At 47.8% G+C, this 12,679-nt stretch overlaps 2 protein-coding genes across 3 annotated transcripts in view; one reads left to right on the top strand and one right to left on the bottom strand.

The window, feature by feature from the left end:
• The first annotated feature begins 2,328 nt into the window (after window positions 1-2,328).
• Window positions 2,329-8,422, top strand: LOC130599225 (leukotriene C4 synthase-like). The gene is given in 5 exon segments (XM_057409533.1): window positions 2,329-2,905; window positions 6,242-6,341; window positions 7,213-7,283; window positions 7,517-7,598; window positions 7,832-8,422. Coding segments are annotated over 5 exon segments (600 nt in total). The 5' UTR covers window positions 2,329-2,706; the 3' UTR covers window positions 7,980-8,422.
• A 637-nt stretch (window positions 8,423-9,059) lies between these two features.
• The window catches only part of MGAT4B (alpha-1,3-mannosyl-glycoprotein 4-beta-N-acetylglucosaminyltransferase B), a 50,569-nt gene continuing 46,949 nt past the window's right edge, over window positions 9,060-12,679 (bottom strand). For both annotated transcript variants that reach the window (XM_057409527.1, XM_057409526.1), the window contains 5 exons: window positions 11,616-11,809; window positions 11,153-11,231; window positions 10,622-10,709; window positions 9,588-9,700; window positions 9,060-9,502 (listed from right to left, as the gene is read on the bottom strand). In XM_057409527.1, coding sequence (XP_057265510.1) covers window positions 9,479-9,502; window positions 9,588-9,700; window positions 10,622-10,709; window positions 11,153-11,231; window positions 11,616-11,809 — 498 coding nt within the window. In that variant the 3' untranslated portion in view covers window positions 9,060-9,478. The remainder of the gene's footprint in view (window positions 9,503-9,587; window positions 9,701-10,621; window positions 10,710-11,152; window positions 11,232-11,615; window positions 11,810-12,679) is intronic.

The following is a 12,679-nucleotide window of genomic DNA, read 5'->3' on the forward strand; positions in this document are numbered from 1 at the left end:
CAATTCTTACGGTGTCAGAAAGTCCATTTAAACAGGCCACAGCTGGATGAGGCCTTGGAAAACTTCAGTTTGAAAGCAAGGCTTGATGCTACACCCGCTGCTTCTGGACTGTTGGGTTTTTAGTGCAGCCTCAGGCCTTAAGCTGGGAGATGGGACTGCAGAGGGGGTTGCTGGTGATAAAGATGTTGATGACCGCTGAGACCTCACAATGCAGAATTGTAGAGTTCCAAAAATATGCTCAGATTCCCTCAGCATTAACAAGCTTTAGCGGATCAACCTGATTTCCTTGAGACTGGTAAAGAGACAAGGATTATGCGTGTTTGATGTACACCCAGAAAACCCCACCAAACTGATAAATGAGGAACGTTTACTGCAAGCATGTTAAATGTTTATGAACAGGAAACAAAATACTGACTTAAAGCTGGTAAGGTCCCCAGGCCACTGCATAGAGCTGGTGGGTTGAAGAGGCTGTGGAAAATAATGGCAAATAGGTCTTTCAGATGCTGCTGGATTGTTGGTCATCTTCAGATGGATACTTCACCTGTATGTTGGTGAGAAGTAAAGCAAGGAGGTGTGATCCCATCAGCGCACAGAGGAGCCTGGCTTTGGTGGTGTGTGCTTGGATGTTAATACGTTCTTGTTAACAAGTTATTACTTGACAAATTACACCAAACTGAGCATTTCAAAGCAGTTCTTGTCGTGAATCATACCACCTGCAGCAGACCCAAGAATTCAGCTCCTTGTATGTAGTGTTTCCTGTTTGTCAAGCGTGCCTTTTAACAGATGATATCTAGTCATAAGTTCTAAACTGATACCTCCAATCTCTCCAACCACAGATTTAGCAGTAGTGATAAAGGAGAATTTGCAAAGTGTGACACATGCTTTTCTTGCAAAGGCTGTATTTCTTCTACATGTTACCATGATTTCAAGCATTCCCCTATGGTATAAGAAGTTTAATCAGCTTCAAACAGCGAAGAATCATTCTGCAAGCATTGGAGCTGGTGTTTTATACAGCTACTCTGTGTAAAGTAGCCTTCAGATTTCCTCACAAAGTGCACCCTGACTCTGTTTTGAGTATATTCCTACTCTGCAAGTTCTGAGCGGTGTTTGGGGGCAGGAGGGGACCCGTAACTTTGGGAGCTTATAAAGAACTAAATGTAATAATAATTTGCAATACCAGGATGAGCTGCTTCTAGTTTGGGGGCAACTGTGAAGTTTATGTACTTTATAGCTTTCGTTTTATTGTCCCCTTAAAGCTGCTGCCTTGTATTTAATGTTGAGTGAAACTGTCCCCTGTTGGAGTTTTGTATATGTTTTTCCAAAGATGTTAAGGAGTCTCAGCTCAGAAGCAGATTTATTTATTTATATAGTGCTTGACGTTAGTGCTTTTCCTGAGGCAAATGTAAATCTGCAATGGAAATGCTTTCTAAAGCCTGGGTTGTTTGCTGAAATGGTGTGAGCACAAGTAGATTGCCGGTGGCATTTCCTCTCTGACTTTCATCCCCAGATGAAATCTTTGGTCACCAATAGATTCTGTTAAGGTAAATTGCTTTATTTCTATTTCAGTGTGTGTCTGTTAGCAGCATGGAGGATCTAAAGTCCCATCATACGAGTGTTTTGCAGAGAAAGGGAGCAGTTTTGCTATTTATATGCATGGCTTTTCTTACAGAAAGTGTACAGTTGTCTGTTTGAGTTAGGTTTTCAACATGATCGTTGAGGTGATGAAGAGCCAAACCAGGAGAACAAACTTGCTGCATCCCACAGGAGAAACTGGAGGCTTGGTCGCTGCTTGTCGGTATTGTGCACGAATTCTGTACTGAGGTTTTGGGTGGGGCTGTACACAGAGAAAGGCAATGGCTCAACCATGTCCCGTGCCCTCTCTTCACCAAAACTAAGGGAAATGTTAGTTGTTAATGACTGATGCCTTCCTTCTCCTTTTTGGCTTTAAAAACTTCAAGGCCAGAATAGCTTTACCCATATAAAGTTGCTCCAAAACACAGGGTAACTTTTGGAACTGATGTGTATTTTGCTTTTGTGGAGTGGGGAGAAAAGTTACTCATGGCTCAAATATTGCTGGTTTTCAAGTTTTGCATTTTACAGCTCTAATATCAGGCAGTGTTTCTGAGAGTCCACGTGTTTCAACATCCTCCCCTGCCTTCCATTTGGAACTGAGAAGTTTTAATTTGTACGTTAGCCAGGAAAAGGTTTGCATGGCAGAATTGTAGCAACATCAGAACACTACAGTAAGTGACTGAGTGCTAGGAAAGAACCATACTTTTAGTTGGTACACTTACATCATTAATAGGATAAAACGTGAATGCTCTTTTAAAAAGTCAGAATCCAGTAACAGAATTAAGCTGCTTCAGTTGGAATCTAGAAAACCCTTCCATGTGATCAACTCCATTACTTGGAAAAAGAGCAGAAGGTCAAGCCGTTAATTTGTAAATGCTTGTTAATAGTTTTTACAACCTCACCCATAATGTAGATGCTTTAGAGCTGATGAAAACTAGCAGCAAAAGGGCTGAAAAATACTCAGTTATCTTTCCATTGCCAGCACTGTAGAACTCAATCACAGTACAAAGTCTGTAAATATAACTGGAAGGATTTCTCAGTTTGTGCGTGCAGAACTTCTGCTGTTCTGTGGTTCAGCAAAAGGCTGGTCTGAAATCACCATTTCCTGGTGACTGTCTGCCTTGGGAAACTGTGATGTGGAGAGAGTTAAGCTGTGGAGGTGGAAACACGTGTTGCTGCAGAGGAACACCATGGGCCCAGTGCTGTCCTGCGGGGAGGGCTGGGGAGCAGCCAGACCCATCACACCTGCCTAGGGTTTGGGCCACCATCAGCAACATGAGGCATCAGATGGACTTGCTGGCAACGATCACAGTTTTGGGAGTCCTGTAGCAAAGTAAATGTCCTTTCTATAATGCTAGGTACTATTAAGCTAATTCTCTTAAGCTTTGTGGAACTTGGTTCCTGTGTTTTGCTTGGAGTCTCTCTGGAGTAAAAGTTGGTTTAAAGATGCAAATGTTTGGCTGTTCATGGCAGAGGTGTTGTGTCTGTGGATGCCCGTTACTCAATAGGGACTGAAATGATCCACAAACCTCAAAGGCAGCATAGAATAGTTAGGGTTAGAAAGGACCTTAAGATCGTCTAGTTCCAACCCCCCTGCCATGGGCAGGGACACCTCACACTAAACCATCTCACCCAAGGCTCTGTCCAACCTGGCCTTGAACACTGCCAGGGATGGGGCATTCACAACCTCCCTGGGCAACCCATTCCAGTGCCTCACCACCCTAACAGGAAAGAATTTCCTCCTTATATCCAATCTAAACTTCCCCTGTTTAAGTTTGAACCCGTTACCCCTTGTCCTGTCACTACAGTCCCTAATGAAGAGTCCCTCCCCAGCATCCCTATAGGCCCCCTTCAGATACTGGAAGGCTGCTCTGAGGTCTCCACGCAGCCTTCTCTTCTCCAGGCTGAACAGCCCCAACTTTCTCAGCCTGTCTTCATATGGAAGATAGCATCCTAGAAGGAAATGAGATTTAAGTTTTACTTTTAAATGTAAAATAATTTCAACAGTAGAATGTATTCAAAGTATTTTCTGTGATTGAATTTTAGCAGGTAATTTGTAGCTTAAGAGTGGTTGGAGGTGCTAAAACAAAGGCAGGTTAATAAACATGCTGATGAAGAGATCAGTGTGCAAACACATATTGTATGTCTATAGGAAAGCGTATGTATTTCTCTGTGACCAATGCTATGATGTGTTTGTAGAGCTCAGCTGCACAAAGTAGATGACAGGGTGGTTTGACAGCACACAGTAATTTGGAATATAATGCAAGCCCCCTTCTGGTCAGAATCAGACAGATGTCTTCGGAGAAACTGTAACTTCTTGTTACTTCCATTGATGGGTTTGGTTTAGACCTCTTAGAAGCAATAGCCAAGCTTTGTCTACCTCTTGTGTTTAATTGTAGGTCCTTTGAGCAACGGCCTCTCCACCCTGGGCTTCAGGAGGGTCATGGAAGGGGACATTCCTTCTGCTTGGGGTGGCGACAGAGCCCCCATTTTACTAAAATCTTCCCATTTCAACAAGGCAAGGTTGGTTTGTGGGGTTTTTAATTACTGAATTAATTCACTGTAGAGCTATCACACCTCTGCTTACAAACGGATGTGAATCTGAGCAGCCTGAGGTATTTTTAGCCATCAGATGATCCATCTCTTAATATAAGCATTATTTAAAACACGGGCTCCTTGAAGAATAGAGCTCAAGATTTCTGAGTTATCAGTAATTTCCCCTCAAACAATTTACAGAGAAATATCTGCGACTGGAAATGGAAGGTACTTTTGTCATATGAATTTTGCTTGTTACTAAGCGGGATGGAGGGAGTGTTCAGTGTGCAAAGGGAAGACAGGAAGAGAAACTGAAATGGAGTTATGGAAATGCTGCTAAGCCCTTTCCACTGGGAAACCCTCAGTAACAAATCCCTGGATAGCAGTTTTGTCTCAAATACATTTGTTTTATGAGAGCTTCAGGTGTTTTTTTACAGGTTGCAGCCTTAGGCATTTAACTTCCATGCTATGCAAACCATGGTGTTAGATAAATCGCAAGCACCGGCACCCTCTTATCTATGTTAAATTGGATAAAGTAGCCTGATTTTAATAATCTCTGCATGGGAAGTGAAGAAGCAGTTACAAAATACTGTGTTTCCTTTCCCTCTCGGTAGTATGAACTATGTGTGCCAATGTCACCTTGAGTCAGGGCTGTGCCGTGCCTTTTCTTGCGTATTTTGAAATGATGCTCAGTACGTGAGTACAGATCTGAGCTTCATTCCGAGAGGGCAGAGCAGTGAAACATGACGTGTGCTGTATGTACAGATCCTCTTCCATCTCATCCTGATGCAGGCCGCCTGCTTTGATGGCTGAGTTTAGTGCAGTGTTGGTTGATTTTTAGTTTTCATTGTGTTTTCTGGGAGCTCACAGTTTCTACCTTCTCTCAAGTAACCTTTCTCTTTTCTAATTTAGTTATGCTCAATTTAGCAAAGCTCTGAGCTTAGTGCCCTTGGGTGCGTGCCTCTGCCCTGTATTGAACGCTATAGCAGAGCAGAACTAAAGTTTAGGTGGGTTTTTTTCCTCTTTCTTATGGCTTCAAAGGAAATAAAGCTTATGCACTGTCACAAACAGCTTGTTTGCCAGGTTCATTCAGATGTGGCAGCTAGCAGCTCCAATATGATTTGCCAAGTTTGTGGACATAATCAACCAGAGAATGAAGGTCTGGCTGAGGAGCAAAGTGCAGGGAGTGCTCAGCCCGTGTGAGCCTATAGAGGCATTTAACCTACAGACATGAATCACAGAAAATTGGTCTGGAAGGCTCTGCAGAGGAGGTTGAACTCTGTTCCCGGGAAGTCCACACTGAGAAGGCTCATGCAGTGTGGGTTTTTCAGCTCCTTGTTCTGAGAAGCTGATTTGAGGGTGGTTCTTCTTCCTTAGTGCTTCACCCCTACAGCAGGTTTCGAGGACAGCTAGCCATCCCCTAAAGGGTCTTGCTCCTCTTGGGGGGTTGTTTTATATTATTATATACATATATTTCTATTGTTAGCCCTAAGTGTAAGAGATGGTGCAGTTGGTACCAAGCAGGACAAAAATCATTGCCCGGCACAGCCAGGTATATGCCACAAGCCAGAGCTATGCATTGATGCAGTAACTTTAGCTCAGTCCATTTCTTGAGCAGTGACTGGGACAAGACCCTGAGAGCATTCAATAGTTGTATCTGTCTTGTCTTTAATCTTGCAGCATCTGTCCCTACTGTCTCTTCTCTATCCTGCTGTTCTGCTTTTATCTTCTTGTTAGAATGAGACAGTCCACAAGGCATTCCTTGCAGCCTGGCTCCTTGTTCAGTGCTCTGGAAACGTTGCTGCATTAGGACCTTGCTAATTCGAATGACTCACTCATGGCATGCTGCCACAGCCACCAAAGCGACTGGTTTTATAAGGTGTTTGTCTCCTATATGAAAACTCTCATTTTCAGAGGCAGCAATGTAGTAGTGCACCTCAATACTTGAAACATCAGTAGTTTCAAGTACTTTTATTGGCACATTTGTTCCAGGTTGTGTGCGACAGCATGGGCTACGAACCTAGGCAGTGCCAGCTCTTTTCTTGTAACCACTTGCTTGATCCCAGGCTAGGGAAAGCTTGGCTAAATACAATGCTGCTGGATTGTTACCCTTCTGTGTTCTTTCCTTTTACAGCCTATTTCGCACTGCAGGTGATCCATGCCCGGTGACAGTACAGGATCTCCCCTCCCAGGACAACAGGTCACCCTGAATTTGAGCTGGTCTTCAGAGCTCAGTACGACTTTGACTTCCCTGTGGTGAATCTAGATATGACTTGAGTCAAGTGTCGCTACCGGGAAAGACTGGAGTCACCCTCAAATCCCCTTTTCACTTGCTACCACTGATACTAGGTATTGTGAATTAGGGTTTTTAAATGCTTTGTCTGAGGGTGATTCAGACACTTTGCTCTGGCTGCAGTGTTTCTGCTCATCCATGACAATCCTCCTTCTGGCACTGCGAGAGGCAGCCGCGTTACAAATTAGTGGTTGCATGAAGGAGGTGCATTAATGAATTATAATCATTAAGCTTAATGTTGCCTCCAAATTAATACCCTAATATTTGCTTGTACATTGTTGCTGTTAAACTACAGCAAAAGGCCTTGCTGGCAGAATCAGCCACCAGGATGTGTTTTGTCCCTTTTTTAAGCCCTTGTCCTGTGAACATCAGTGCTGAGGCCAATTCTTTCTGCTCTGTTCTGATGGAGAGAGCAATGCTGGAGCTAGACTAGAAGTGTTCACAGATCAGCTTCCAGCAAGCACCAGATTCCATCTTTCATCTCAGTCATTGTGTTTCATAAGCAATTGGAAGGAACTGGTTGGAGCTGGTTTGAAGGGTAGCTCAAGCATGGCACTAAATCCTGAACAAAACAGCTGTGTGTCCTTGCCAGTGTGTGGGAAACATTTGAGGAGTGATATGGGGAGGAAGGAAAAGGGAGGAAAGGAAAAGGAAAGGAAGGACTTGGCTACAGGTTGCATTCTGCTGAGTTTGATCTGGCAGAAGGTTCCCTCTTACAGCATGAGCTCCCTGAATACTGCTAAGGAAGCTCTACCTGTGCATGTGTTATATATGAGGATGTGCATTTAACTCTCATCTCTGGGTCTCACCAGGGTGAATTCCTCAGAGTACTTCCCAATCTTCACCTGGCTCCTCTGGGTTGCTGGACTCTTCTTCCATCAAGGTAATGGGGATGAATCACAACATGCACAAAGCAAAAAGCCCAGTTAAAATCCCATTGTGACCCAGGTGTGTCCCCTCTGCACCCATGAGATCGTTACTTGGGTAATGCAGTCCCCTTTGCCCAGACAGACAGACGGGGCCCAACCCCAATGTGCATAAACCTGCTGGGTAGCAACTGAGAAATCCCCCTGGGGATGCTCTGCCCCATCGGGACTCGGTCCCATCTCCCCACAGCTGTGGCTGCGGCGTGCGGGCTGCTCTGCCTCTACACCCACCTCAGGTACTTCCAGGGATACGCTGCGGCTGCGCAGGGACGGTGAGTACCCAGCTGGGGCTGTGGGAGCCCCAAACCCACCGAGGGAGCTGGGTGTGGGATGCAGCCCTGGGGCAGGTTTCCTTACCACAGGTGGGACCAAAGGCAGGTTTTACACCCTTCTCCTCCTCTCCTGTCTCTATGTGCTTGTGGCCTCCTCCCTGGCTCGGGAGGGTGCAGTATGCTTCATGCCCTGGGTCTGCTGGTGGTGTCTGACGGTGTTTCTCCCTGTGCAGGTTGGACCCATTGTATGCCAGTGCCTGGGTGCTGTGGCTGCTGCTGGGGCTGGCGGTGCCCAGGCTCCTGGCACACTTCCTGCTCCCCTGCTGCTCCCCATGGATGGCAGTGCTGGTGCGGCCCCTCCAGCACCTCGGTGCCTGGTGAGAGGGGCCATGGCTCTCCCAAACCCCCCCTCGGTTCTTACCTTTGAAGGGAGGTGGATGCTGGCACTGCTCTGCGTGTGGAGCTCCACTCTTCAGAGAGAATAGCCCATCTAGAAAGCAAAGGATGTCCAGCTTCTGCTCCTGATGATGAGCTTCACTGCCAGGTTTTGTAGCACTGTGCTGTCTAACCTCCAATACCTTTGGCTGTGCCCCACAGAGCATGGGTTAACCTGTAACCTCACTCACTGTTGTCACTCCTCCTTACTGCTGTACTGATGGATGGTGAAGGATCACACCACGGATATGCAGAAAAATAAGTCCCTTTTCTCAGTAGAAATCCCCTGTGATTTCCAAAGGCGGCTGGGGACTGAGTAGTGCTTTGGGAGTATCAGCTATTGATGAGTGCTGAGGAATAGCTTTATTTAAAGTTTAGGGGCTACATCTGGTCCCTGGTCCCCAGGGATACCTACCAGGCCCCTGGAGGACAGAGCCAGAGCAGGGCAGGTGCCTCGCTGCCACAAGTGACTGTCACTGCCGCACCAAAGCTTTAAACTTAGCTTTTATTACAGTGCACATTATTTTATATATTTATATAGAGATGTACTTGAAAAATCAAATGTATCCAATAATAAAAAATACAGCACATGAAAGTAGTATAATGCATTCCAGTGTATAGCTGAAGAGACAGCGGGATTTACACTAATCCCTACTAGTTTTGAACTGGGCTACCTCTGCTTTATTTTCTCCCCCCCCCCCAAAAAAAAAAAAAAAAAAAAAAAAAAAAAAAAAAAAAAAAAAGAACCAATCACACCAATCAATAACTGAAACAATTCTTTTAAAAACCATCGTTTCTGCACTCAATCTCAAGGCATGAAGACACTGGAGACTTCACTGTGAGTGAAGGGGCTGTGTTCAATGCTGGCAGGCACAGTGTGGCGTATTTCATAGTTCTTTTTGTTTTCCCTGCCATACTCGTAGCTCCAACCCCTTTGGATTCGTTCCTCCTCTGCTGAAGGAGGGTCAAGTCTTCACCCTCACTTAATCCTCAGCTGTGGCCAGGACCGTTCAAGGCAGACCTTGGTCCCTGCCCGTCTCCATCCCAGCGCACCCACGGGGTCAGCCAGCGGGACTCAAGGTACCCAAGCGCCCCAAGTACAGCCAGAGGTGGCCCTGTCCTGGGCTGAAGGTGCTTTTTGTTCCCATGCTTACCAGCACTCACCCCGACCCCAAACCCCTGTGTCCGTGTGGCCTGAGCTCAGCAGCTGCACCCACGAGGGGCATCGCTCTCTGCTCCGGATACCGGGGTTTGCCTGGTTCTGCTCCTCTTCTGGAGCAGGCAATGTCGTGGCCCTGCAGCTCAGGCCGAGGATGGCGATGCCGGATGGCTGAGGCCAGCTGCGCTGCCCTTGCACCCGGGCGAGGCGCCCCGGGAGGAGGGAGCGGGATGGGAGAGAGCAGGACGGGATCCACGTGTGTCCATCCACCCTTCCGCAGGCAGGGTCACTCTGCCTTCTTGATGAAAATCTGCAAGCAGAGAGGGCAGGGCCGGGATCAGAGGGAGCGGGGCAGGAGCCCCGGGGCATCCCGCTGGGGATGGAGCCCGGCTTACCTCGCTCAAGATGATCCACACGGGGGAGTCGGTCTGGATGGACAGCCTGATGGCCTCCAGCGGCCCGAAGGATGGGTCCACCTCGCCCTCTGCAACGCCCTTGGAGAAGGAGCCTGGTGGGGAGAGCACAGGGATGACACAGGGACAGACTCCTCGCATCCAGCCCCCATCCAAGGGGACCACAGATAACTATAGCAGCTCCCCACCACAAGATGGGCTGAAAAAACATCAGTGTGGACGTCAATACAGTGCAAAATGCTATGCTTAAAGGGACAAAAAATCTGCTAAACAAAGCAAAATGGGGAGTATTTGGCTACACATCACTGCTTACAGGCATGGGGCAGAGTGGAACAGCATGGTCCTGTAAGAGACAAATGTTGGTTCAGTATCTATGCCATGGAGATAATAATGTCCCATTTTTTGGTTGCAATTTTACTCTTTTTGTTTTAAATGTAACTGGAAGAAGCCAAATAGCACTGCAGAGGAATGTAAAGTGGCAGAAAGCCACATGTGCCAGGGACTTTGCCTATTTAAAATAAGAAGCCTTAGCAAGGACAAGTCTTAGCTTTACCATGCACCAGCATTTCCCCGTAGGCTGCAATGACTTGTTCTTGTCCAAGGGTATGGCAAGCACTAAAACAAACTCAGGTAGCAGGAGACAAAGTCAAAGCTTCAAGTGTTGTGAGCATTGACACAGGCTGTGGAGGAAGGGTGTGAACTTGCCTGGGGTGAAGGTTTTTAACAGCAGATCAGGCAAATGGATAATCTGAGTAATTTGGTCCCAGCTCTGAGCAGAGACAGGCAGAAATATAGGGCTGCAAACTACCTGAAGAGGACACCTACTCCAAGAGGAGAGGGAGAGCAGTGGAGGAGAGGAAAAGACAATTAAATCCTGTTCCAACCTGGCTCCTGACAAGCAGAAATAACTCTTTGCCAAGTGAACAGCACTGAGGGTCTTGATTCCCTGGAGGGTGAGGCTATGGGCTGTGTTATCAAACCCAGTGGGCAGCTGACCACCCCGCACCCTGCTGTACCTATCTGGATGTAGCCATCCGGTGTCCTGCGGTATTTGAACACTGCACCTCTTCCCTCCTGCAAGGCTTCCTTATCCGACTGCAGGCTCTGTGGGAAGGAGAGGAACTTTGTGAAAGGCCATAGGAAGAGCCACTCAGAAGCTCCAAGCAACAGCAGCAACCCCAGAGCTGCTCTCACCAGCACCTTGTCCCATTGCCTGACACCTCAAGCTTCATTCTCCAAAACAAGAGGACATTTGATGCCCTCATGCTGTTGCTTCCATTGCACCTCTCTGGCTCCATTCCCTCCCCTGCAGCCCTCCCACCCATCCAACATTCCCTGTGTAGGCAGGGATGGCTCCCACAGTGATGGCTCAGCACAGCATCGCTGCTCCCGAGGTGGTACCACATCAGGCGTGACCCCCCGGCAGCACCTCTCAAAGGCACTCGAGCCTTGTAAAGATTTTCCTGACGGCGTCAAGCAGTTCCCTTCTCTCAATCCTCTTGTGCTTCCCACTCCACCCCCAGCTCCATCCTCAATAAAACACTTACGTCAAACGGCAAAACCTCCACAGTCGTATTGAGGAGTTTGTCTTCTGGGTGCTCGATGTTCCCGCTGCGGAAGAAGAACCTGTGACAGAGACCAAAGCCATGGAAACCCACACTGAGCGAGGGGTGACACGAAGGCTTTCCCCCCAGCTGAATGTTCAGACAGCTCACCCTAACAGGGCCCTTCCCAAAAATCCCACGAGCACATGGTTTGGAAGGAGTCCTTCTGCACCAGGTTGGACACAGCATGGACTGCTCACAAGAGCAGGCAAGCAAAGGGCTCCAGCAAACATGGCCCCACCAAAAAAGGGTCAAGTTATTATCCCCCTGGAAAAGCACCACTTCCTCCTCCTGGGCAGCCGAGCAGGAGACGGGCAAAACATTCAACATGAGCCAAAAGGGAAGTGTCCCTGCATGGCCCAGGCTGTCCCTTGCCCAGCCCCATTGACCTCCCCCAAGCACTGGCCTTTCGATGCGAAGTGGTTTGAAGAATCTGAATCTGATGAAGTCTCCGGCAGTGGGAGTGAAGGCCCAGAAGAAGTCCTCCCGCAGGTAAGCCTTCTCCAAGGTGAAGTGCTGGTAGGTTTTCAGGCTGGTGCTCACCTCCGCGGGAGGGTTCACGTGCTCTTTGCGCAGGGCCTGCTTGCCAAAGTCCTTGTCCTTGGTGGGCACAAAGCGAAGAGGCAGAAAAGGGTCATGAGCTGCTCTCACCCATGAGGAACACGGGCTCCAGCAACAAAGCGCTGCAAATTAAAAGCTCTCTATTTGCACAGCACAGAATGATGAGGGATGGAAGTGATCTGGGAAAGGCAACAGCCAAGGCAATGCGTGACTGGATCCCAGGAGGACACCATGTCAGTAGAGGCAGCACAGAGAAGCATCACTGCTCTGCACTCTAATCCAGCACCAAAGAGCCCTTCATCGTCCAAGCATCCCTGCCCCAGGAGGACTGCAAATGGCCCTTACCCCTGAGGAGAAGGGGGCTGTGAGGCTGACAACAGCATGTAATGATTGGATTACACAGCCTGATGGGCACTGATACAAACTGGATTACACCATCCATTTACCTGGGGATCAGGCAGACAGAGGATTGAGCACATAGACACACCTGGTGTCTGTGTGTGTCTATGGGTCCTGCACATATAGCTGTGTTCACGTTTAAATACACACACACAATTTAAGCTCTTACACAGAGAGCTCTAGTTCACCTATCAGCAAGCCCCAGGAACAAGGAGTGGGGTAGGAAGGAAGTCAACCCAACCCAGGAGTCCTGTGTCTCCAGGGTTTGCCAGCAGATGCTTTGAAATCAATTGCATGAACCACAGTTTGGTGCTCGGGATGGGCAGCCAGGACTTGAAAGCTTGCAGTGACTCTTGGTACACGTCACTGCCATTCTCCCAAGGAGGAGCTACACGAGCTCACTGTAATTCAGAATAAAACATAATCACTGCACAGAAATCCAGCTGCCACCAGTTGCTGTCACTGACTTCCCCACCCCAAAAGCAGCCAGTTCCTCGGTGCCTGCAGGCC

This window comes from Pezoporus wallicus, unplaced genomic scaffold, assembly GCF_028554395.1.
Source record: "Pezoporus wallicus isolate ANWC-B61680 ecotype Strahan unplaced genomic scaffold, APGP_CSIRO_Pwel_v1 contig_8166, whole genome shotgun sequence".
NCBI lineage: Eukaryota > Metazoa > Chordata > Aves > Psittaciformes > Psittacidae > Pezoporus > Pezoporus wallicus.